Source organism: Dryobates pubescens, chromosome 1 (assembly GCF_014839835.1).
Source record: "Dryobates pubescens isolate bDryPub1 chromosome 1, bDryPub1.pri, whole genome shotgun sequence".
Lineage (NCBI taxonomy): Eukaryota > Metazoa > Chordata > Aves > Piciformes > Picidae > Dryobates > Dryobates pubescens.
The window spans coordinates 17,484,786-17,507,169 of NC_071612.1; the positions used below are offsets into that span (position 1 = coordinate 17,484,786).

The 22,384-nt window shown below is 54.1% G+C and overlaps 1 protein-coding gene across 1 annotated transcript in view; it reads right to left on the reverse strand.

Annotated features, from left to right (window-relative positions):
- Positions 1–1,331: 1,331 nt before the first annotated feature.
- FBLN2 (fibulin 2) overlaps positions 1,332–22,384 on the reverse strand; it is a 108,450-nt gene continuing 87,397 nt past the window's right edge. Inside the window, exons 9-17 of the mRNA XM_054162055.1 lie at positions 19,573–19,707; positions 16,818–16,955; positions 16,371–16,514; positions 14,884–15,012; positions 12,539–12,664; positions 10,564–10,680; positions 9,736–9,864; positions 4,302–4,425; positions 1,332–1,785 (exon numbers count right to left, since the gene is read on the reverse strand). Coding sequence (XP_054018030.1) covers positions 1,428–1,785; positions 4,302–4,425; positions 9,736–9,864; positions 10,564–10,680; positions 12,539–12,664; positions 14,884–15,012; positions 16,371–16,514; positions 16,818–16,955; positions 19,573–19,707 — 1,400 coding nt within the window. The 3' untranslated portion in view covers positions 1,332–1,427. The remainder of the gene's footprint in view (positions 1,786–4,301; positions 4,426–9,735; positions 9,865–10,563; positions 10,681–12,538; positions 12,665–14,883; positions 15,013–16,370; positions 16,515–16,817; positions 16,956–19,572; positions 19,708–22,384) is intronic.

The window sequence follows — 22,384 nt, forward strand, 5'->3', positions numbered from 1 at the left end:
CGAGTCCAACCTGTCACCACAGACCTCATGACTAGACCATGGCACCAAGTGCCACATCCAATCCCCTCTTGAACACCTCCAGGGATGGTGACTCCACCACCTGCCTGGGCAGCACATCCCAATGACGAACGACTCGCTCGGTGAAGAACTTTCTCCTCACCTCCAGGCTAAACCTCCCCTGGCACAGCTTGAGACTGTGTCCCCTTGTTCTGGTGCTGGTTGCCTGGGAGAAGAGACCAACCCCCACCTGGCTACAACCACCTTTCAGGTAGTTGTAGAGGGCAATGAGGTCACCCCTGAGCCTCCTCTTCTCCAGGCTAATTTCATCCCATAATGCCCTGCTCCCTTATAAGACATCAGCGAGGGGCCCTGCACTCTCTCTTTCTTCCCTCACCATTACCTGGCAATGGGGTGAGCCACCCTGCAGCCTCTTGGGCCTGGCTAGGCCCAAGGCCGGGGTGGGGAGAAAGAGCCCTGGGGGTTTTGGGTGTACCCTCAGGTGGGGGTGGGATGCTTCTGGGTATGCTTTTGGCTCTCTCTTCTGTCACTGTGCTGGTGGCGCTCTGTAAAATGTTCACTGCTTTTCCATTTAACCTTTCCACCCCTTTTGCAGTCCCTTTGTCCGAGTCTCATTTTTGCCCGTGGTGGGGAGCATCAGCCTTCCAACCTACCACACCTGCCACCCCCTAACGCCCTGCGACCTCTGGCTCTTGGTCGGGCAGACCAAGGTCAGCCGGCGAGCAGTCCCTCCCAAGCACGACTCGGCCACAGGCTTTTCCACTGGTGGACTTGTCCTTTATTTGTACATATTTTTAGGCAACATATCATGAAAACTGGAAGGAGGGAAATAAAGTGGTAACATGAGGCGAGCTCCCCTGCCACACAGCATCACAACGTGGAGAGGCCTCAGAGAAGTTAGGGGCTAGGCCAGGCCATCGGCTCGTGTCAGAAGGAGAGAGTGCTGCAGGATCTTGGCAGCCCACTGCTGCCACGGGGATCCCCTTCCCCTCTCCTGCAACGCCCTGCAGCTGTGGCTGAACCTCAAACCCATTTCTAAGCACAGGTGCCAGCATCCTCCACAAGGCAGGCGCTGCCTTTTGGGCCCTTCCTCAGTCTCACGGTGCTCTGCCTCCAGAGAACAAAAACCCAACCCAGAGCAGGTCACAATTAACTTAACATTTACACAACCAATAAAACCAAAACAAAACCAAACAAAGCAAAACAAAACAAAGCAAAGCGCAGCAAAACAAAGCAAAGCCAACCCAACCCAACCAAAATAAACCCCAAACCAAAAAAGGTTTAAAGCAGTGATAGAAAAATAACATCGAGGCTTAGAGCTACATTTAGATGCCAGTTCGAGAGGCTTAAGCTTTGGTAGGACAGCGAGGGAAGCGTAGCACCGAGAGAGCCCAGGCTGAGGGCAGGCTTCAGTAGGCATGAGCTGTGATGAAGATGTAGATCTTGGCCAGGAAGGTGGTGTAGGTGCCCTGGCGCCACAGTTTCATCTCCACGTCCAGCAGGAAGTCCTTGGGCTCCTTGACTTGGCGCTGCAGGTAGACGATGCCGGTGTAGGAGTTGAGCCTGCGGGTGCTGAAGTAGCTCTCCTCGTTGCCCTGGGTGATGGTGAGGACGATGCTGTCGCCGGCGTAGGCGGGCGAGGGCCCGATGCGGAAGATGTGCGCCGGCACCGCGATGTTGGTCTGGAAGTTGAGCTGGTAGTAGGTGATGCGCACCGGCGTGTTCTGGCAGTCCAGGTAGCTGAAGCAGCCGATCCGCTCGCAGCGCCTGCAGCGCGACACGGCGGGGCAGGGCAGCGGCAGCTCAGCCCAGGCCGCGCCGGACCCGGCCGCCCGCCGCCCCGCCTGCCGCTGCAAAGGCTTTGCACGGCACGACGCGCAGCGGGCCGCCCGGGGAGGTGGTTGTGGACCCTCCCCTGGAGATATTCCGGGTGAGGCTGGACAGGGCGCAGGGCAACCCGATCTAGCTGGGGATGTCCCTGCTGAGTGCAGGGGGCTTGGACTGGGTGAGCTTTGGAGGTCCCTTCTATGGTTCTGTGATTCTCTGGTTCTGTTACTCTAGGATTCTGATTCTACTGTTCTATGGTTCTGTGGTTCTATGGTTCTGTGACTCCGTGGTTCTAAGATTCTGTGGTTCTATGATTCTGTGGTTCTAGGTTTCTGTGGTTCTATGACTCTATGGTTCTATGACTCTATGGTTCTAAGATTCTGTGGTTCCATGATTTGATGATTCTGTGGTTCAATGATTCTGTGGTTCTATGACTCTATGGTTCTATGATTCTATGGTTCTATGATTCTGTGGTTCTATGACTCTGTGGTTCTATGATTCTATGGTTCTATGATTCTATGGTTCTATGATTCTGTGGTTCTATGACTCTATGGTTCTATGACTCTATGGTTCTATGATTCTATGGTTCTATGATTCTGTGGTTCTATGACTCTATGGTTCTATGATTCTATGGTTCTATGATTCTATGATTCTGTGGTTCTATGATTCTATGATTCTGTGGTTCTATGACTATGGTTCTATGATTCTGTGGTTCTATGATTCTATGGTTCTATGATTCTGTGGTCCTATGACTCTATGGTTCTATGATTCTATGATTCTGTGGTTCTATGACTCTATGGTTCTATGATTCTATGGTCTATGATTCTGTGGTTCTATGACTCTGTGGTTCTATGATTCTATGGTTCTATGATTCTATGGTTCTATGATTCTGTGGTTCTATGACTCTATGGTTCTATGACTCTATGGTTCTATGATTCTATGGTTCTATGATTCTGTGGTTCTATGACTCTATGGTTCTATGATTCTATGGTTCTATGATTCTATGATTCTGTGGTTCTATGATTCTATGATTCTGTGGTTCTATGACTATGGTTCTATGATTCTGTGGTTCTATGATTCTATGGTTCTATGATTCTGTGGTCCTATGACTCTATGGTTCTATGATTCTATGATTCTGTGGTTCTATGACTCTATGGTTCTATGATTCTATGGTCTATGATTCTGTGGTTCTATGATTCTATGGCTCTATGTTTCTGTGGTTCTATGATTCTATGTCTTTATGGTTCTATGATTCTGTGGTTCTATGGTTCTGTGGTTCCATGGTTCTGTGGTTCTATGATTCTATGTCTTTATGGTTCTATGATTCTGTGGTTCTATGGTTCTGTGGTTCCATGGTTCTGTGGTTCTATGGTTCTATGTCTTTATGATTCTATGATTCTGTGGTTCTGTGGTTCTATGATTCTATGGTTCTATAGTTCTATGTCTTTATGATTCTATGATTCTGTGGTTCTATGGTTCTATGAGTCTGTTGTTCTGTGGTTCTATAAGTCTGTGATTCTATGCCTCTATGGTTCTATGATTCTATTGTTCTATGGTTCTACAATCCTATGACTCTATGGTTCTATGATTCTATGGTACTATGGTTCTATGAGTCTATGGTTCTATGATTCTGTGATTCTATGATCAGGGACCTGGAGAGCTGCATTGGGAAGCTCCACAGCAAGGCCAGATCCAGAATCATGCTGCTAGCAGCACAGGGCCTGGGAAAGGGCTCTGTGGTTCATCACCAGCAGCACAAGCCCAGGACAGTGCCCCAGGAATGAGGCACAGAAGCACTTTGAGGCAGCTAAGCCATGGGAATGGGAAGCCAGCTCCTCAGCTTACAAAGCTGCTCAGCCCTACCAGGCAGCACGAGTGTGTTTGAAGTCATAAGCAGCTCAAGATGCCCTCCCAAAGCATCAGCAGCCATGGGTGGGGAGGTGTGTATCCTGTAGCCTGGCAAGACCATTATCCTCTGCCCCTTCAACACTTCAGCTCTGTCTGAGAAACTGCAACCTGAATGTGCACCAGGCAGCCCCCAAGCCCCTGAGAAAGTGGAGCCTTGAGCAGCCTGCAGCCAGGGCAGTGACAGAAGCAGCACAGGCCAGCTTGGCTTTCTGCAGCTGAATCCTAAACAGAGCCCTGGTAGAGCTGCAGCCAAGGCCACCTGCAGGTCCCAGAGCATCTCCTGGAGCTCTGAGCACTGAGACCTGACCACAAACCAAAGCACCACCAAACTGCCAGGACGAGAAATCTTTTTGATGTGAGGCTCCTGGAGCTGCCCAGAGAGGCTGTGGAGCTCCTTCTCTAGAGAGCTTCCAACCCCCCCTGGCCATTGTGATCGTGGGCAAGCTGCTGTGGGTGCCCCTGGTTTAGCAGGGGACCTGGACTGGCTGATCCCCACAGGTCCCTTCCACCCCCACCATGCTGGGATGCTGTGTGCTGGAGATACTCACATGTCAGAGACCTTCCTGTAGTTGGAGGGGCACTCGAAGGACAGGCAGCGGAAGCTGCCCTGGATGTTGTAGCAGGTCTCTGCAGCTGAGCAGTTGTGGCTTCCCAGGGCACACTCATCAACATCTAACATGGACACACAGAAGGAAGAAGAGATGCTGAGGTCAGGAAGAAGCAGCAGTCACCATTTACAGGCTGTGCTGAGCCTCTGTGTGCCTGAGGAGCAAGAGGAGCCTGGGGTCTGGGTGGCAAGCCGAGGGCTCTGGTTGCCACCACTCAGCTGGTGTCAGCCCTGCGGGGCCTGTGGAGCAGGACTGTGAGAACCCTGGGGACACACCTGGGCTGTGGAAGGCATGTTCAGGTGAGGTGTCTTGAGAAGGCTGAGAGGGGATCTGATCAATGTCTATCAATATCTGAGGGGTGGGTGTCAAGTGGAGGGGGCCAAGCTCTTTTGGGTGGTGCACAGCAATAAGCCAAGGAACAACAGGTGCAAGCTTGAACATAAAAGGATTCACCTCAGCATAAGGAGAAACTTCTTTAGAGTGAGGGTGACAGAGCCCTGGCACAGGCTGCTCAGAGAGGTTGTAGAGTCTCCTGCTCTGGAGAGTTTCAAACCCCACCTGGATGTGTTTCTGTGTGATCTGCTCTGGGTGACTCTGCTCTGGCAGGGGGGTTGGACTGAATGAGCTTTTGAGGCCCCTTCCAGCCCCTAATGTACTGTGGCACTGCCAAGTTGTGCTCTGCACACAGACACTTGCTGGCACTTGGAGGGCTGGGGCAGATGCAGGGCACTCCAGCTCCTGCTTTCTGTGGATCAAGATTTCCTCCCTGGAGGTCAGCAGGCAACAAGCAATGACAGCATCACTGGGCAGCGCCTGCAATGAGCCAGGAGCCCACTCTGCCCTGCAAGCAGCTGGTGATGCTCTCCATGCTGCTGGATGGTCCTGCCCATGCTTGGCAGTGTGGTCACTTGCAGCGCCCAGCATGAGGCCAGGGCTGGCCTTTGCTGCAGGGGAGCTTTGTTTCTTCACCTGTGCTTGGCAGAGGTGGGCACATTGCTGTGGACCCAGGTGTCCCCACTCCAGACACAGCCAGTGAAACACAAGGCTGAGCCTCCAGGGAAGAATAAGACCTTACAGGAGCAGTCCAGTGCCTGGAGGGGTATACAAGAAAGCTGGGGAGAGACTTTGGACAAGGGCTTGGACTGACAGGATGAGGGACAATGGCTTTGAGCTGGGAGAGGGAAGATTGAGACTGGAGAACTGTTGGAGAGGGCCCAGAGGAGGGCAATGAGCACCTCCCATATGGGGATACATTGAGAGAGTTGGGGCTGTTCAGCCTAGAGAGGAGAAGGCTCAAGGGAGACCTCAGAGCAGCCTTCCAGTACCTGAAGGGGCTCCAGGGGAGCTGGGGAGGGACTTTTGACAAGGGCTTGTAGAGGGACAATGGCTGTGAGCTGGGAGAGGGGAGATTGAGACTGGAGATGAGGAAGAAATTCTCTCCAGTGAGGGTGGGGAGACTCTGGCACAGGTTTTGCCCAGGGAGGCCGTGGCTGCCTCCTGCCTGGAGGTGTTCAAGGCCAGGCTGGTGGGAGGTGTCCCTGCCCATGGCAGGGGGTTGGCACTGGATGATCTTTGAGGTTCCTTCCAACCCAACCCATTCTATGAATCTCTGATTCTACAGTAAACATGAGGAGGAAAAAAAACCACCCCAAAGGATCCTCCACTTCCCACAGCAATAGATTCAAACTGAAGCATGTTTGGTTGCAGCCAAAGCTGAACAGTGGCCTGTGCTGCCAGTCTCCCCTGCTCCTGAGCTGTCAGAGAAGAGCTGCCAGTGACACTGGAAACTAAAATCTCATCAACCAGGCTGACAGGAATCAGAACAAAGTCACTGGACAGCTGCAGTCGAAGGCAGTGGAATCCTGAACTTCTCAGACCCTGCCTGGGCATCCCTGCAGCAACTCTCCACAGCTGTGCTGATTGAAGAGGGGTTTTTAATTGTCTCCTGCAAGTGATGGTTCAAGCTTTACAGCTTCATGGGTCAGTGGCACTCCCTTGAATCACAGCTCCATGCTTACAGCTGGCCTGCACCATGTGAGGTGTTTCCAACCAAGCCTGGTGCTCAGATGCTGAGCTGGGGAAGTTTCTGGCCGGTGTCAAACAGCAGAGCATGTGGAAGGGATGTGCATGGTGCAGGCACTGCAGGCACTTGAGCACAGGGGACAGCCCCTGCTGGAAGGTGGCCACTGCTCTCAGTCTCTTGTGGTCACAGTGGCTCCTTCTTCATGGACAAAACTGTGGAGTGCCCCTGTATGCCAAGCAAACCAACCCTCTCCCAGCCTGCAGAGGGCCCTTCCCCAGCCAGAGCACACACAGCCTGTGGAGTGGAGGGACAGCCTCAGTCTGCCTGCACCTTAACCACTCCCAGCCTGGTGTGCCCAAAGCTCTCCCTCAGGCACACACAAATCCCGTCAGCATGAGGGGTGACCTCAGTCCTGGTGATAAAGATGTGCAGGGCAGTGTGGGGAGGATGGAGCCAGGCTCTGCTCAGGAATGTCCAAGGGCAGGACAAGGGGCACTGGGGGCAAGCTGGGGCAGAGGAGGGTCCATGTGAACATACAGAAAAACTACTTCCCTGGGAGGGTGACAGAGCCCTGGAGCAGGCTGCCCAGAGAGGTTGTGGCCTCCTTTTCTGGAGACATTCAGTACCCACCTGGATGAGTTCTTGTGTGACCTGCTCTAGGTGCTCCTGCTCTGGCAGGGGGGTTGGACTGGATGAGCTTTCAAGGTCCCCTCCAACCTCTAACATGGTGTGATTCTGTGATCTGTAACCAGCCTGCACTGGCAGCCAAGAGGACTCCTCCCTGCCTTTCTGAGGCTTGAGAAAGCTGGGCTGGCTCAGGAGAAGAGTTCAGCTGTGCATGAGGGTGTGGATCCAAGCAGGGGGCAGCTACAACACAGAGCAACCACTGCTGGCCAGCTGCAGGATGTGAGAGATGTAAGCTCCACCAGACTTAGGAAACACAGGAACTGAAGAACAACTCCTGAGAACAAGGCCACAGCTTTGAAATCTGAACTCTAAATCCCTCCCTCTAAGGAGAAGACAGAAAAAAAACCCCAAACCCTAACCACCCCCAAACAAATCATGTAAAGCTCAAAGGCACTTCATGGCCTAGAGCATAAACATGGTTACCAAAACAATCCATATGCACATACCCAAGCCATGGGCCTCAGAATGCTGAGAACCAGCTGCAACAGCAAGGCTCCAGCCTGAGCAGGAAGCCCTGGCAAAGGTCTCCCAGTCCCACTGGGTGCTCCCCGGCGTCTAGACAAGGCAGGGAGGCTCTCAAGTGACATAAATGCTAGCAGACAAAGTGTGGGGGCTGTGCAGGGCTCTGCCAGCTGTCACTGAGAGGAAACCTCCAACCCCTCCCAGCTCCCTGTGCTCCCCTGGGAGCAGAGCTGAGCTCAGACGCTGGCTTAAAAGCCTGGCAAAGGAAAGCATCCAAGGGGAAGCAGGAGGGAATCAAAGCAAATGAAATCTCTTGCTGGTTCCCAGCAGTGCCCCTAGGTGAAAGAAAATTTCTTCCATATTGCAGTGGCAGTGATGAAAGCTCTGCCTGCACCAGCCTGGCTGGGCTGCAGAACACCTCCAGCAGCCTCTCCAAACACATCCAGATGTTAGGCCCCTGGTACATGAGCTACAGCTCGTCTGCAGGAAGGAAGCTACACAGAATGTACCTCCAGTGTCTCCTAAGAACCTGCCAGGGGATGAGCAGCTGGACACAGAGCTTAGGAGGAGAGCAAAGGCTTGAGTGCAGTGGTGAGTGGGGGGCTGGAACAGCTCTCCTGTGAGACCTGGGGCTGTTCAGTCTGGAGAGGAGAAGGCTGAGGGGGAGCCTCATCAATGTCTATCAATAGCTGAGGGGTGGGGGTCAGGACGAAGGGGCCAGGCTCCGTTTGGTGGTGCCCAGTGACAGGACAAGGAACAATAGGTACCAGCTGGGACCCAGGAGGTTCCACCTCAACAGGAGGAGAAACTTCTTTGGTGTGAGGGTGCTGGAGGCCTGGGGCAGGTTGTGGAGTCTCCTGCTCTGGAGACTTTCAAGATTCACCTGGATGTGTTCCTGTGTGACCTGCCCTGGGTGACCCTGCTCTGGCAGGGGAGGTTGATGATCCCCAGAGGTCCCTTCCAAGCCCTACCATTCTGTGACTCTGTGACTTCACACCGTTTCTCTTTGTTTTCAGAGGGATCTCAACACACTGGCACAGGCTGCCCAGGGAGGTGGTTGAATCCCCATCCCTGGAGGTGTTTCCAAGAGGCAGAGCTGTGGTGCTGAGGACCATAGTTTAGGCCCAGCCTTGGTAGTGCTGGAGAATGGTTGGAGTGGATGAGCTTAAAGATCTCCTCCAACCAAAACTGTTCTATGATTCTATATAATCCTGCCCAAACCTGTCACTACCAACTTGCTGAGCTCAAAAACAAATCCTGAAATGCAGCTCCAGGGTCTCCCTGGAGCCTTCTCTTCTCCAGGCTGAACAGCCCCAACTATCCCAGCCTGTCCCCACAGGGAGGTTCTGCAGCCCTCTGAGCATCTTAGTGGCCTCCTCTGGACCCTCTCCATCCGGCCCAGGTCCTTCCTGTGCTGGGGGCCCCATAGCTGGGCACAGCACTGCAGGTGAGGTGTCCCCAGAGCAGAAGGGCAGGATCCTCTCTATCTCTGGCCACATTGCTTTGGATGCAGCCCAGGCTGCCCTTGGCCTTCTGTGCTGCCAGTGTGCAGGGCTGCACAAGGAGTAAGAAAGGCAAGCAGATCTTCAATCATCACCAGTCAGTGCCTCCTCTGGACATGGGGGCAGGATTTCACCTCAAAAGCAAGCAGCTGTGCACCTGATGAAAGCCACCAGACACCCAGAGACCTTTGTATGCTTCTGGAGAGGAGGGGGGGTGTGTGTGTGAAGGACCCCTGGCATTTACACTGACATTTGCTAACACCAACACATTTCAGCTCAGGTGGCAGCCTTCTGGGTGTCCATCACAGCTCCCAGATTCACTCTGCCAGTTTTCTGGGGCAGGAAGCTGCAACTCCTGATTCCCTGGATGTCCACCTCTGGCACCTCTCAGAGAACAGATCCCTCACCGCCGTGCCCAGGCGCACACACAGCTCCTGCTGGGGACCCAGTGCCCCAGTGCCAGCCGTGAGGGGGGCTCCATGGAGATCATCAGCTCACACTGATGGCTGAGCTGCCCCAGCAGCTGTTCCACCATGGGATAGAGCTGACAGTGCAGAGAGCACCAATAGGCAGCTCTGTCATGTCTTGGCTTTTCAGCAGTGACTAAGGGAGCCTTGATGGAACAACCATCCTGGCTTAGCTCACTCCAAGGACTGGAGCTCCACAAGAGGCTGGCTGCAGCTCCTCAGCTCCCCCTTACCTCGACAGGTTCTTCCATTCGCTGCCATGGTGTAGCCCTGCTCAGGACAGGCACACTGGTAGCTGCCAGGAACGTTGAGGCAGCGGAAGGTGCAAAGGATGCCTGCACTCTGGGTGCACTCGTCGATGTCTGGGGGAAGAACACACAGCAGCTAGCTGAGAAGGGAGGCTGCAGCTCTCAGCTGAGGCACTTAGGCTCTCAGAGAAGGCTGCAGCCACGGCAGTTTGGCGCTGCTCCAGGCTGCTGATGGCTCTTCTGAAGTGCTGAACACAAGGCTGCTCCCAGAGATGCTGGCTGCGGGCAGGACGGACTCATGGCAAAGTACAACTTCGTGGCACACCTGAGTTTGGAGAGCCCTGCTACCTCTGCAGCTCTCCTAGGGTTGCTCTGGGGGCTTCCTTGTGCTGGGAAGCATGTGGGTTTGTTCAGCACTTCTTAAAGAGAGACCCTCAACACGTCAGTGTTGGGAACATCAAGAACAGAGGTAAACCCCTTCCGTTCCACTCTCACTCACCCACTGTGAGCAGAAGCGTGCCCCTGCTGAGGGGAGGCTTCCATTGATGCAATGCAAGGAAACATCTCTGCTAATGTTATCAGCTCTAGTGCCAGTGACACAACCACCTCACCAGTTCTCTGGTCACACAGGTGTGTTCCACCCCAGGCAGGAGGCTTTGGCCAACAGCTGGATGTAGCTTCTGGAACTTTTGCAGCAGGATGTAGCTCCCAATCATCCCCAGGCATCACCCGCAGCATTGGGTGCTGCTGAGAGCCAGGCAGCCCTGACTGCTGGAGGACACCCCTGAAGTGACCCCTGAGCAGCAGCCTCACCTTTACAGGAGTGCCCATCCTCTGCTAGCTGGAAGCCTTGCCTGCAGTAGCACTGGTAGGACCCATAAACATTGGCACACTCCTGGCTGCAGGGACTGGCGTCGCACTCGTTCACATCTGCAGCCAAAAACAAAGCCCCAGGCATCACCACAGAGCTTCAGAGCAGCACCTCCCAGCACTCCCTGCCTCTGAGAGCAGCTACCAGGCCCTTCTGGTCAGAGGGAATGAGGATGGGCTAATGGGACCCAGGAAGAGGTGTCTGCTCCCCAGGCAGATCGTCAGTGCAAACACAGACAGGTGCAGCGGCAGGGTTCAGACCTTAGATGTCAGCAGTGCCTGCCAGGAAGCTTGGAGGGCTGAAATCTCTGCAATGCAAAATCAGGGTTATTGCACATTCTGACAGTAACAAGTTTCATCCTTAGCAACACTGGGCTTAGTTGTGTTCTCCTTTTCTCTCACCTGAAGGGAAGGAAAAGGTGAGTGAAGGAAAGGAAGGAAGAGCAGGAAGTGCTTGGCTCTCATCTGACACCTGGAGAGTTTGGCTGAGATCTGCAAACTGGAGCCCACCTAAATCGTTGGCTTGCTGCATTGCTAGCTCACCTCAGCTCAGTTTGTAAAGCCCCCAAGCTCACACTGCAACTTCCTGGCCTGCATCAGGAACAGTGTGGCCAGCAGGAGCAGGGAAGTCATTGTGCCCTGTGGGCAGCACACCCTGAGTCCTGTGTCCAGTTCTGGGCTCCTCAGCTTAGGAAAGATGTTGAGCTGCTGGAAGGTGTCCAGAGAAGGGCAACAAAGCTGGGGAGGGGTCTGGAGCACAGCCCTGTGAGGAGAGGCTGAGGGAGCTGGGGTTGCTTAGCCTGGAGAAGAGGAGGCTCAGGGGAGACCTTCTTGCTCTCTCCAACTCCCTGGAGGGAGGTTTTAGCCAGGTGGGGGTTGGTCTCTTCTCCCAGGCACCCAGCAGCAGAACAAGAGGACACAGTCTCAAGCTGTGCCAGGGGAGCTTTAGGTTGGAGGAGAGGAGAAAGTTCTTCCCAGAAGGACTAATTGGCCATTGGGATGTGCTGCCCAGGGAGGTGGTGGAGTCCCCATCCCTGGAGGTGTTCAAGAGGGGCTTGGATGTGGCACTTGGAACCACGGTTTAGTTAGTCATGAGGTGTTGGGTGGTAGGTTGGACTTGATGATCTCAGAGGTCTTTTCCAACCTGCTTTATTGATTCTATGATTCTATGACTCTTCTGCATGTCAGTGGTGCAAAGCTGAGCCACAGCACCATCAGGAACTGCCATGCTTTGTGCCATCTCATCAGGCTTTACAGATACCAATGCTGGGGGAAGAATGGCAGTTTCCTCCTCTCACATATTCGCACACAGCCACTCTCCTTTGGCCACAACTGGGCAAAAGAGGTGGAGATGCTTTCTGTAAGTCATCTGTTTGGGAAGTCAGGGTCATTACTGAATGATCCTCAGCCAGTTTGCACCAAGCTGGGGGCAGTGTTGGTCTGATGGAGGGTAGGAAGGCTCTGCAAAGGCACCTGGCCAGGCTGGGTGGATGGGATGAGTTCACTGGGGTGAGGCTCAACAAGGCCATGTGCTGGGTGCTGCACTTGTGTCACAACAACCCCATGAATGCTGCAGGCAGGAAACTGCCCAGCAGAGCAAGACCTGGTGGTGCAGGGTGACAGCAGCTGAAGATGAGCCAGGCTGTGTCCAAGAAACAATGGTGTGGCCAGCAGCAACAGGGAAGCGACCTTCCCCCTCTACTGTCACCAGGCCACTGCTGAGGCCACAGCTTGAGTGCTGGGCTCAGTTTTGTGACCCTCACCCCAACAAGGATGCTGAGGAGCCGGAGCGGGTCCGGAGAAGGGCAACCAAGCCGGGGAAGGGTCTGGAGAGCAGGGCTGAGGAGGAGCAGTGAGGGAGCTGGGGGTGTCTGGCCTGGAGGAGAGCAGGCTGAGGGAGAGCTGGAGCGTGTGGTACCTTCACAGTGCTTCCCGTCGTAGGCCAGGCGGAAGCCGGAGGAGCAGCTGCAGTGGTAGGAGCCGGGGGTGTTCTCGCAGCTCTGCTGGCACAGGCGCCCGGGGTAGTTCCAGCACTCGTTGATGTCTGCAGCACAACAAGCAGGCCTTGGCCTGAAGGGTCACACCCCCACACACGCCCTAGCCCAGCCAGTGGGCCTAGCACCCGCCACTGTGCTGAGCTGGGCACTTCCTGGGCTCCAGGTGAAGAGCTACCACGTGTGATTAACATCCTAAGCACCCCGGAATGTGCAAGCACGGGCACTTCCTGGGGTCCAGATGGCCAAGGCAAAGGTACAGCACATGTGATTAACATAAGCACCCCTGAATGTGCAAGCATGGACACTTGCACCTCCAGAGGGACCTTGCCAGGCTGGACAGATGGGCAGAGCCCAACAGGATGACATTCGACAAGTCCAAGTGCCAGGTTCTACACTTTGGCCACAGCACCCCCAGGCAGTGCTACAGGCTGGGGTCAGAGTGGCTGAGAGCAGCCAGGGAGAAAGGGACCTGGGGGTGCTGGTGGACAGCAGCTGAACATGAGCCTGCAGTGTGCCCAGGGGGCCAAGAAGGCCAAGGGCATCCTGGCCTGCATCAGGAAGAGTGTGGCCAGCAGGAGCAGGGAAGTCCTTGTGCCCTGTGCTCAGCACTGCTGAGGCCACACCTTGAGTCCTGTGTCCAGCTCTGGGCTCCTCAGGCTGGGAAAGATGTTGAGATGCTGGAAGGTGTCCAGAGAAGGGCAACACAGCTGGGGAGGGGTCTGGAGCACAGCCCTGTGAGGAGAGGCTGAGGGAGCTGGGGTTGCTTAGCCTGGAGAAGAGGAGGCTCAGGGGAGACCTTCTTGCTCTCTCCAACTCCCTGCAGGGAGGTTGTAGCCAGGTGGGGGTTGGTCTCTTCTCCCAGGCACCCAACACCAAACAAGAGGACACAGTCGCAAGCTGTGCCAGGGGAGGTTTAGGCTGGAGGTGAGGAGAAAGTTCTTCCCAGAGAGATTGGCCACTGGGATGTGCTGCCCAGGGAGGTGGTGGGCACACACTGGAAGTGTTTAAAGAGCTTGGATGAGGCACTTGGTGCCATGGTTTAGTTGATCAGATGGTGTTGGGTGGTAGGTTGGACTGGATGATCTCTGAGGTCTTTTCCAACCTGGTTAACTCTGTATTTTGCATTCTCCTGTATTCTGGGTAGCAGCTGAAGGGCCTGCTCTAGCAGACTACATCTGGGCCTTGTTCTTACCACAAAAGAGACAAGACCCAAATGCTGCTCAATTAGCAGCTGAAGAACCTGTCCCAACAGGCAACAACTACACCCAGGCCTTGTATCTGGACCAAGGAAGGAAGGGGAAAAGCTCTAAGAGAATTGGATCCCAGAAGAGGCTACAGCCTGGCAAGGGAGCACACAAGAGAGAGGCTCCCAGCCCTCTCTGAGCCAAGGGCAAGCTCCAGACCATGAACTGGGCACGAGAGGGGAGAGGCTCCCAGCCCTGTCTGAGCCAAGGGCAAGCTCCAGACCATGAACTGGGCACGAGAGGGGAGAGGCTCCTAGCCCTCTCTGCTCAAATGACAGCCACAGCATCTGGGACAATACCAGGGAGAGGAGCAAGTCGTTGAGTCCCCAGCTAACCTGCCACAGACTCCCATCTGTGGGAAACCCACAGCAGCTGTATTTCCAATCTGAATTGCTGTGTTGGCAGTGTTAGCTCTGTGCTTGAGTCAGTTAGCTGTCTCTGCCTGTGGAGTGTAATACCCACAGCTGGACAGAAGGTGCAAACAAACTTTGTGGTGCTGGAAGATAGCACCACCCAGGATAGTAGATGATCAGCTATATAAAACTATGCACTTTATTAGAGGTGTGCAGCCAGCTCAGAGACAACAGCACCACACCATGCAGGAGGACACTTCAAGAAGTGCCAGGGGCTGATCTGCAGAGCAGCAAACGCTGCCGGCTCAGGTCTGATGCTGCCTGACCTGGGGCGCAGCAGGGACACCACACAGAACTCTGCCATCAGGGCCTCTCAGGAAGAACCTTCTGGAATCCTCAGCAGGACAAATTCCTGCAGCTGCAGAAGCATCACCTCTGGAGGCACTTTGCAGAGTGACAACCTGCAGCTAAACCAAAGCAGGGGCACCTGGGCTCGGATCCCAGCGCTGTGGCTGAGCGCTGACAGCCGGTCCGTCGGAGCTGACCCTGTAGCTTTGGGAGGCCCTGCACTGCAGAACTGATCACTGCACACTCTGGGGGGCCAGCTGCTGCCTGGGTGGCCAAGGCTGAAGCAAGCACTCATTTTGTCTCCCTCTGCCCCTCACATACCAATGCAGCTCCTGCTGAAGGCGTCGTACTGGAAGCCCGTCTTGCAGTCGCAGCGGTACGCCCCGGGCAGGTTGTGGCAGAGCTGCCCCTCGCCGCAGCGGTGCACACCCGTCTGACACTCGTCCACATCTGCAGGGCCAGGGAGAGCAGTTAGCTTCAGGACAGGGAGCTGACAATCCATGGTTGTGAGGATTAAAAAGAAGAGGAATTTAGCATGAAGCAGCACTAGGAGCTGTTAGAGTTGTCCCCTGGACAGAACAAAGAGTATCAGCTTCCCCCACTGCGCTCCTCTGGGTCAGCTTCACACACACCAGGGGATGGGATGGGATGGGATGGGATGGGATGGGATGGGATGGGATGGGATGGGATGGAAGGGAATGGAATGGAATTTTTAGAATTAACCAAGTTGGAAAAGGCCTTTGAGATCATCAAGTCCAACCTCTCACCCAGCACCATCTGACCAACTAAACCATGGCACCAAGTGCCTCATCCAGGCCCTTCTTGAACACCTCCAGGGATGGTGACTCCACCACCTCCCTGGGCAGCACATCCCAAGGGCCAATCAATTCCAGACTGTTATTTTATAATTTTACCTCTCTCTTCTCCTCCTGCCTAATTTGCTTTCTCTACTGGGAAAAAGGGAAGAGGGGAGGCAACCTCAATCTGTTCCATTCTGGGCTTCTGGGCTCTGGGAAAAACTTTAAACCCCAACATGAGTGCAGCACCTTGGCCTGCAGGCAGATCACTGTGCTGCTGGGCCCAGCAGATGTAGCCAGAAAAGTCCATGTTCCCCAGACACAGCCAGGAGGCTGGCCTGGATCAGGAATAGTGTGGCCAGCAGGAGAAGGGAGATCATTCTGCCCTGTGCTCAGCACTGCTTAGGCTACACCTGCAGTCCTGTGTCCAGTTCTGGGCTCCTCAGTTTAAGAAGGACATTGAGAGACTTGAAGGTGTCCAGAGAAGGGCAACACAGCTGGGGAGGGGTCTGGAGCACAGCCCTGTGAGGAGAGGCTGAGGGAGCTGGGGTTGCTTAGCCTGGAGAAGAGGAGGCTCAGGGGAGACCTTCTTGCTCTCTGCAACTCCCTGAAGGGAGGTTGTAGCCAGGTGGGGGTTGGTCTCTTCTCCCAGGCAAGCAGCACCAGAACAAGAGGACACAGTCTCAAGCTGTGCCAGGGGAGGTTTAGGCTGGAGGTGAGGAGAAAGTTCTTCCCAGAAGGAGTAATTGGCCCTTGGGATGTGCTGCCCAGGGAGGTGGTGGAGTCACCATCCCTGGAGGTGTTCAAGAGGGGACTGGATGTGGCACTTGGAGCCATGGTTTAGTTGTCAGGAGGTTGGACTTGATGATCTTAGAGATCTTTTCCAACCTTATTGATTCTATGATTCCAGCCTGGTTAATTCTGTATTTTGTAGCTCAGGCCCTGTGCTTAGAACAGAAATGGATTTGCTCTCTGAGAGGGCAGCTGAGCAGAGCCGGAGCTTGGCCTTACCGACGCATCGTGTCCCCTCCTCGTTGGAGTGGTAGCCTCTGCTGCAGGTCAGCATGTTCCTTTGGCAGGTGTAGGACCCCACTGTATTGATGCAGTTGAATCCTGGCTTGCATGGCTCAGGCAGAGACGTGCATTCATTAATATCTGGGGGAGAAAAGGAATTGGGAGTGGTGAGAGCAGCTCTTTCTGCCTATTTGCTTCCAGCTGTTGATTCCTCTCCTCCAATTCAGTTTGCTGTGCTGCAAAGGCAAGGCTGAGGAAGGGTCTGCTGCGGCTCCCCTTTCAAATTCAGTCTGCAGGGACAGCACTGCTGAAGTTAAATTCACAGCAGGATCTGAGGACAGCTCCCTGTGGACAATACACAGCCCCGGAGAGGCTGCCAGGGGAGCCAGCCAGGGGAGCTGGCGAGCGCTGCCGCACCTCACAGACGCACTGCTGGGCACCTACCTACACAGTTTCCCTCGGGGTCCTGCAAAAATCCATCCATGCAGCGCTGCTTCGACTCACAGTAGAAGGATCCTTCTGTGTTCTGACAGAGGAAGTTCACTTTGCAGCTGTGAGTTCCTCTCTGGCATTCATCAACATCTGCAAAGCAGATCAGAACACCCCGAGGTGACTGCTCAGCTGCCACCTTCAGTCACCTCTCAGAAAGGGGGCTGGGAAGTGTGATTTAAAATGGGCATTGCCCACGGGAGACCTGAGCCTGAGGTGTGCTTGCTCTGGGACACCCACTTCTGCAAAGGCTTTGGAATTTGTCAGGTCCTGCAGCAAATGTGATTCAGGCCCCCCAGAGCATCTCTGGTAAACCACAAGTACTGAGACATCTGCAGGCTTAAAACCCTGAGGAGCCAAATCAGACCTAGGGCTGAGGTACACTGAGGTACACTGAATCACAGAATCAACCAGGTTGAAAAAGACCCCAGAGATCATCAAGGTCAACCTGTCACCCAACACCTCCTGCCAACTAAGCCATGGCTCCAAGTGCCACATCCAGTCCCCTCTTAAACACCTCCAGGGATGGTGACTCCACCGCCTGGTCCAGCGGTCATGGAGGTGTTGGGTAGAAGGTTGGACTGGATGATCTTAAAGGGCTTTTCCAACCTTTATGATGTGTGACAGCTGGCCATAAAGTGAGCTTTCTGACCACTTCTGCTTCATAACCTTCTGTGTTCAGAGCTCAGTCCTCTCGGGCACCTCTCCCTCCTGCTCTGGAAGGCAGGACCTGTGTTTCATGGACACCCCTGTGCTGCAGAGCAGCTTCTGCTGTGCTGAGACTCCCAAGGTCAGCTCCTCCATTAGACCTCTCTATGCACCAAGAAGGGGAAGATAAAGAAGAACTTCTCAACCCCATGGCTCCTTCAAGTGTAAATAAATGCAGAGAGAGCTCCCAAACACAGGAAGGACCAGACCCAGTCAGAGCTAGGTCTGTTCAGGCTGTGATCCCGTGTCCATCAGCCCCTTCAGAGCTGATGAGGCAGAGGAGTGTGACAGGAAGTCCCCCATCAGTGAGATCTCCCTCACAGCTTCAAGACAAGGCAAACCCTAACTCAGAAGGTTTCACCCACTTTCCAAGCTACAGCCATCACTGGAAACGATTTCAAAGGAGAGACTGGAAGAGCCAGGTAGGGCTTGGTCTCTTCTCCCAAGGATCAAGTGAAAGGACGAGAGGAAATGGCCTCAAATTGCACCAGGGGAGGTTTAGGTTGGACATGAGGAACAATTTCTACCCCAAAAGGGTTGTCAAGGCCTGGCCCAGGCTGCCCAGGGCAGTGGTGGAGTCCCCATCCCTGGAGGGGTTTGAAAGCTATGGAGGTGTGGTGCTGAGGGCCATGGTTTAGTGGAGACCTGGCAGTGCTGGGTTAGAATCATCACAGAATCAATAAGGTTGGAAAAGACCTCAAAGATCATCAAGTCCAACCTGTCACCCAACACCTCATGACAACAAAACCATGGCTCCAAGTGCCACATCCAATCCCCTCTTGAACACCTCCAGGGATGGGGACTCCACCACCTCCCTGGGCAGCACATCCCAAGGGCAAATTACTCCTTCTGGGAAGAACTTTCTCCTCACCTCCAGCCTAACCTCCCCAGGCACAGCTTGAGACTGTGTCCTCTTGTTCTGGTGCTGGCTGCCTGGGAGAAGAGACCAACCCCCACCTGGTTACAACCTCCCTGCAGGGAGTTGGAGAGGGCAATGAGGTCTCCCCTGAGCCTCCTCTTGTCCAGGCTAAGCAACCCCAGCTCCCTCAGCCTCTCCTCACAGGGCTGTGCTCCAGACCCTTCCCCAGCTGTGTTGCCCTTCTCTGGACACCTTCAAATCTCTCAATGTCCTTCTTAAACTGAGGGGCCCAGAACTGGACACAGTACTCAAGGTGTGGCCTAAGCAGTGCTGAGTACAGGGGCAGAATGACCTCCCTGCTCCTGCTGGCCACACTATTTTAATGCGGGCCAGGATGGCCACACCTGGTGACAGCAACAGACAGGCACAGCATGGGCTCCCTTAGCTCCCTGGAAAGGATGTCAGGGGCAGAAGACAGTTTCTAAGCACTTGGCAATTCTCCACTTGGCTCTGAATCCACACTGGCTACCACCTACAGCTGGGGAGACAGAAACTGTCCCTTCTTAGACAGCTCTCAGTAGGATCTTGCTGCAGGTTTTCCTCCAAGGTAAAGCAGACACTGCTGAAGACTGAGGTCCTCTGCTGCCACTTTGGAGATCATGCATTACAGATCAGTTGAGCTGCTCCAGATGGAGCTACTCTTAGAGCTCAGAAATGTCTGCTTCTGCAACAGACCAAGATGATGAAAACATTTTGAGGCTTAAAGGATACCTGCAGCACAGCACACATGCATCTACTTTAGTTAGGTGAGATCAAGAGGAGTAAGCTGCTCCTTAAGGGAGCAAGTCTTTCTAGCACTCTCATCTGAGGGAGAGTGAACTTACTTTCCTACCAAAGAAATGAACCTGAACCAAGGGAGGCAGAAAGCACTTACTTAAGGTTAAGGTTGGCCTTGATCCTCAAGGCCATTTCTCTGATTGCATGCAGAGATGGGGCCTGGGAAGACAAAGACCTCCCTGAGGGTCAGCTTCTCTTCAGTCACAAGCCTGCTGTCACAGAGCAGCACCGAGGGAAGGCTCGGCAGGCCCTTTCCCTCCTGCTTCGGTACCGGCACCGGCAGCAGCTGAACAACTCTTGTCTTACCTACACATTCTCCATCCTTCAGCTCAAAGCCTGGCTGGCAGCTCAGCTCCTGGACACACGTGAATGACCCCAGAGTGTTGAGGCAGTGCTCTCTCCGCTGGCAGCTGTGGCTCTCTGCCACACACTCGTTCACATCTGCAAGGGACAAGCAAGTCAGTGCCTCCTATTCAGCAAGCCACCTTCCTGCCCTGCTGCAAGGAGCCTGTGGTAGCTTCAGGCTCTGCCTGCAACATTTTTCCACAGATCTTGAACAGAAAGTAGTAGAATGTAAATAAATTACCATTGGGTGTAAAAGGCAAAATGATGATAAGGGAAAATGATGTTATCTGTGAAGAGAGGCTGAGGTAGCTGGGGCTGCTTAGCCTGGAGAAGAGGAGGCTCAGGGGAGACCTTCTTGCTCTCCCCAACTCCCTGCAGGGAGGTTGTAGCCAGGTGGGGGTTGGTCTCTTCTCCCAGGCAAGCAGCAGCAGAACAAGAGGACACAGTCTCAAGCTGTGTCCAGGGGAGGTTTAAGCTGGAGGTGAGGAGAAAGTTCTTCCCAGAAGGAGTAATTGGCCACTGGGATGTGCTGCCCAGGGAGGTGGTGGAGTCCCCATCCCTGGAGGTGTTCAAGGAAGGATTGGATGTGGCACTTGGAGCCATGGTTTAGTTTTGAGGAGATGTTAGGTATTAGATTGGACTTGATGATCTCTGAGGTCTTTTCCAGCCTTATTGACTCTATGATGCTAGGATTCTATGATGCTATCTCCACCTGATACCAGGCCAGCTGCCAGTCCACCAAAGCTCCCTTTTCACTGCACTAACCAGACCTGCCCCATTCTGCTTATCTTGCTGGCAGATTCCTAAAGGCTCCTGCCACAGAAGGAGCTCTCAGAAGACATGCAGCATCTCTCTCCTGAACTCCCACCTACCCATGTCACAAACCAGTCCCTTAGCATCACTGTGAGAGTGGGAAAAGGCATCTTTGGGAATATGGTCCCAGTTTGAGCTCCTGCAGTGGCTCTGTTCAGCCCAGCCTGTACCCAACATCATTTTGCTCTCCCTTATGGCACGAGGCAGAGGGCAGCGATGACTCAACTATGGTTTTATATATAGGACAATTCCCTCTCCTTTTTGTCTCCCTGCTGATTAGCCACAGACACCAGAGGGTCCATAACTTGCCTCACTTCATCCTGGCCACCAACTCAACAAGGCAGGAAGACGCTTGACTAGGAAAAAGCTGAGTTAGGCTTTCGGCCTGGCACGAAGCTAATGCCCAGCCCCGGCTCAGCTGCGCTCTGCACCCACCGCAAGCAAGGCCGAGGCAGGGCAAGATTGATTTCTCACAAGAGAGGAGTAAGAGGGAAAATAATCCAGGAACACATTAAAAACAAGTGCTGCAGTGAACTGCTGAGAAAGCCACAAGGTCTGTGTGTGTGGCCACAGCATTCCTCTCTGTGTGTCAGTGACAAGCAGAGGGAAACGTTCTCGTGCCAGAGCTCTCTTGTTTTCCCCTGCAACTGCTGTTGAAAGCAGCAGCAGCACACAGAGGATCCCTGGGCACAGCTGCTGGAGCCAAGGAGCTGACATTTTGGCACACCAATCCCAACACTGACCTGCTGCTGGCTTTTTCACTAGGGAACTTCAACATTAAAGCTTCATTTTGGCCCTCATTTCATAAAAGCATGGAAACACAGCCTGCTCTTTGTCCTGTGTGTGCAGTTTCCCCTGCTTCTTCCCCTCACCTTCCCCTGCTTCTTTCCCTCACCTTCCCCTGCTTCTTCCCCTCACCTTCCCCTGGTTCTTCCCCTCACCTTCCCCTGGTTCTTTCCCTCACCTTCCCCTGCTTCTTCCCCTCACCTTCCCCTGCTTCTTCCCCTCACCTTCCCCTGCTTCTTCCCCTCACCTTCCCCTGCTTCTTCCCCTCACCTTCCCCTGCTTCTTCCCCTCACTTTCTCCTGGTTCTTCCCCACACCTTCTCCTGGTTCTTCTCCTCACTCTCCCCTGGTTCTTTCCCTCACTTTCCCCTGGTTCTTCTCCTCACCTTCCCCTGCTTCTTCCCCTCACCTTCCCCTGAATCTTCCCCTCACTCTCCCCTGGTTCTTCCCCTCACTCTCCCCTAGTTCTTCCCTTCACCTTCCCCTGGTTCTTCCCCTCACCTTCCCCTGAATCTTCCCCTCACTCTCCCCTGATTCTTCCCCTCACTCTCCCCCGGTTCTTCCCCCCAGCAGATGGCTTCAGCCCCATTTGTTCTGTGGAACACATCTGGTCCATTCAGCCCCATGGTGACTGTGCAGCCCCCATCCTGGCTCAGCAACAAACCCACCACTTGCTGCTTGCTCTGGCAGGAGGGAAAAGCAGTCCCTTGTCAGCTGTGTGTGGGTGGTGGTGATGACTGCCTGGAAGTCACCAAGAAAAGTAATCCCCATGAAAACCACCCAGCCTGGCTCTTCTCTCTGGAGAACATGGAGCTTTCAGGCCTGAGGACAGCTTAATATCTTCCCCCAGTTACTCAAAGCTGCTCTGTGCAAACTCTTTAACCAGCTGGTGACTCCTCAGTGTGCATGGGTGGCTGTCAGGAGTTCTGACTACCTGCTCCTGAGTGCACCTGGAATTCTCATCTCCCACAGCCTGACTAAAGGCAGTCCAACAGAAATAGGTCATCAGCTGCTGTGCTGCTGTGCAGAGATTGCTCCTCCTGCCCCTAAAACATCCAAAGAGTGACAGCTGGCAAAAGGAATCACCAAAGTTTTCCTCAGGCAGCTCCAGAAGGAGCACAACAGCAGTTAGGGACATCCCTTAGGGTGGCTGTGGCTGACACCAGGCAGCTCAA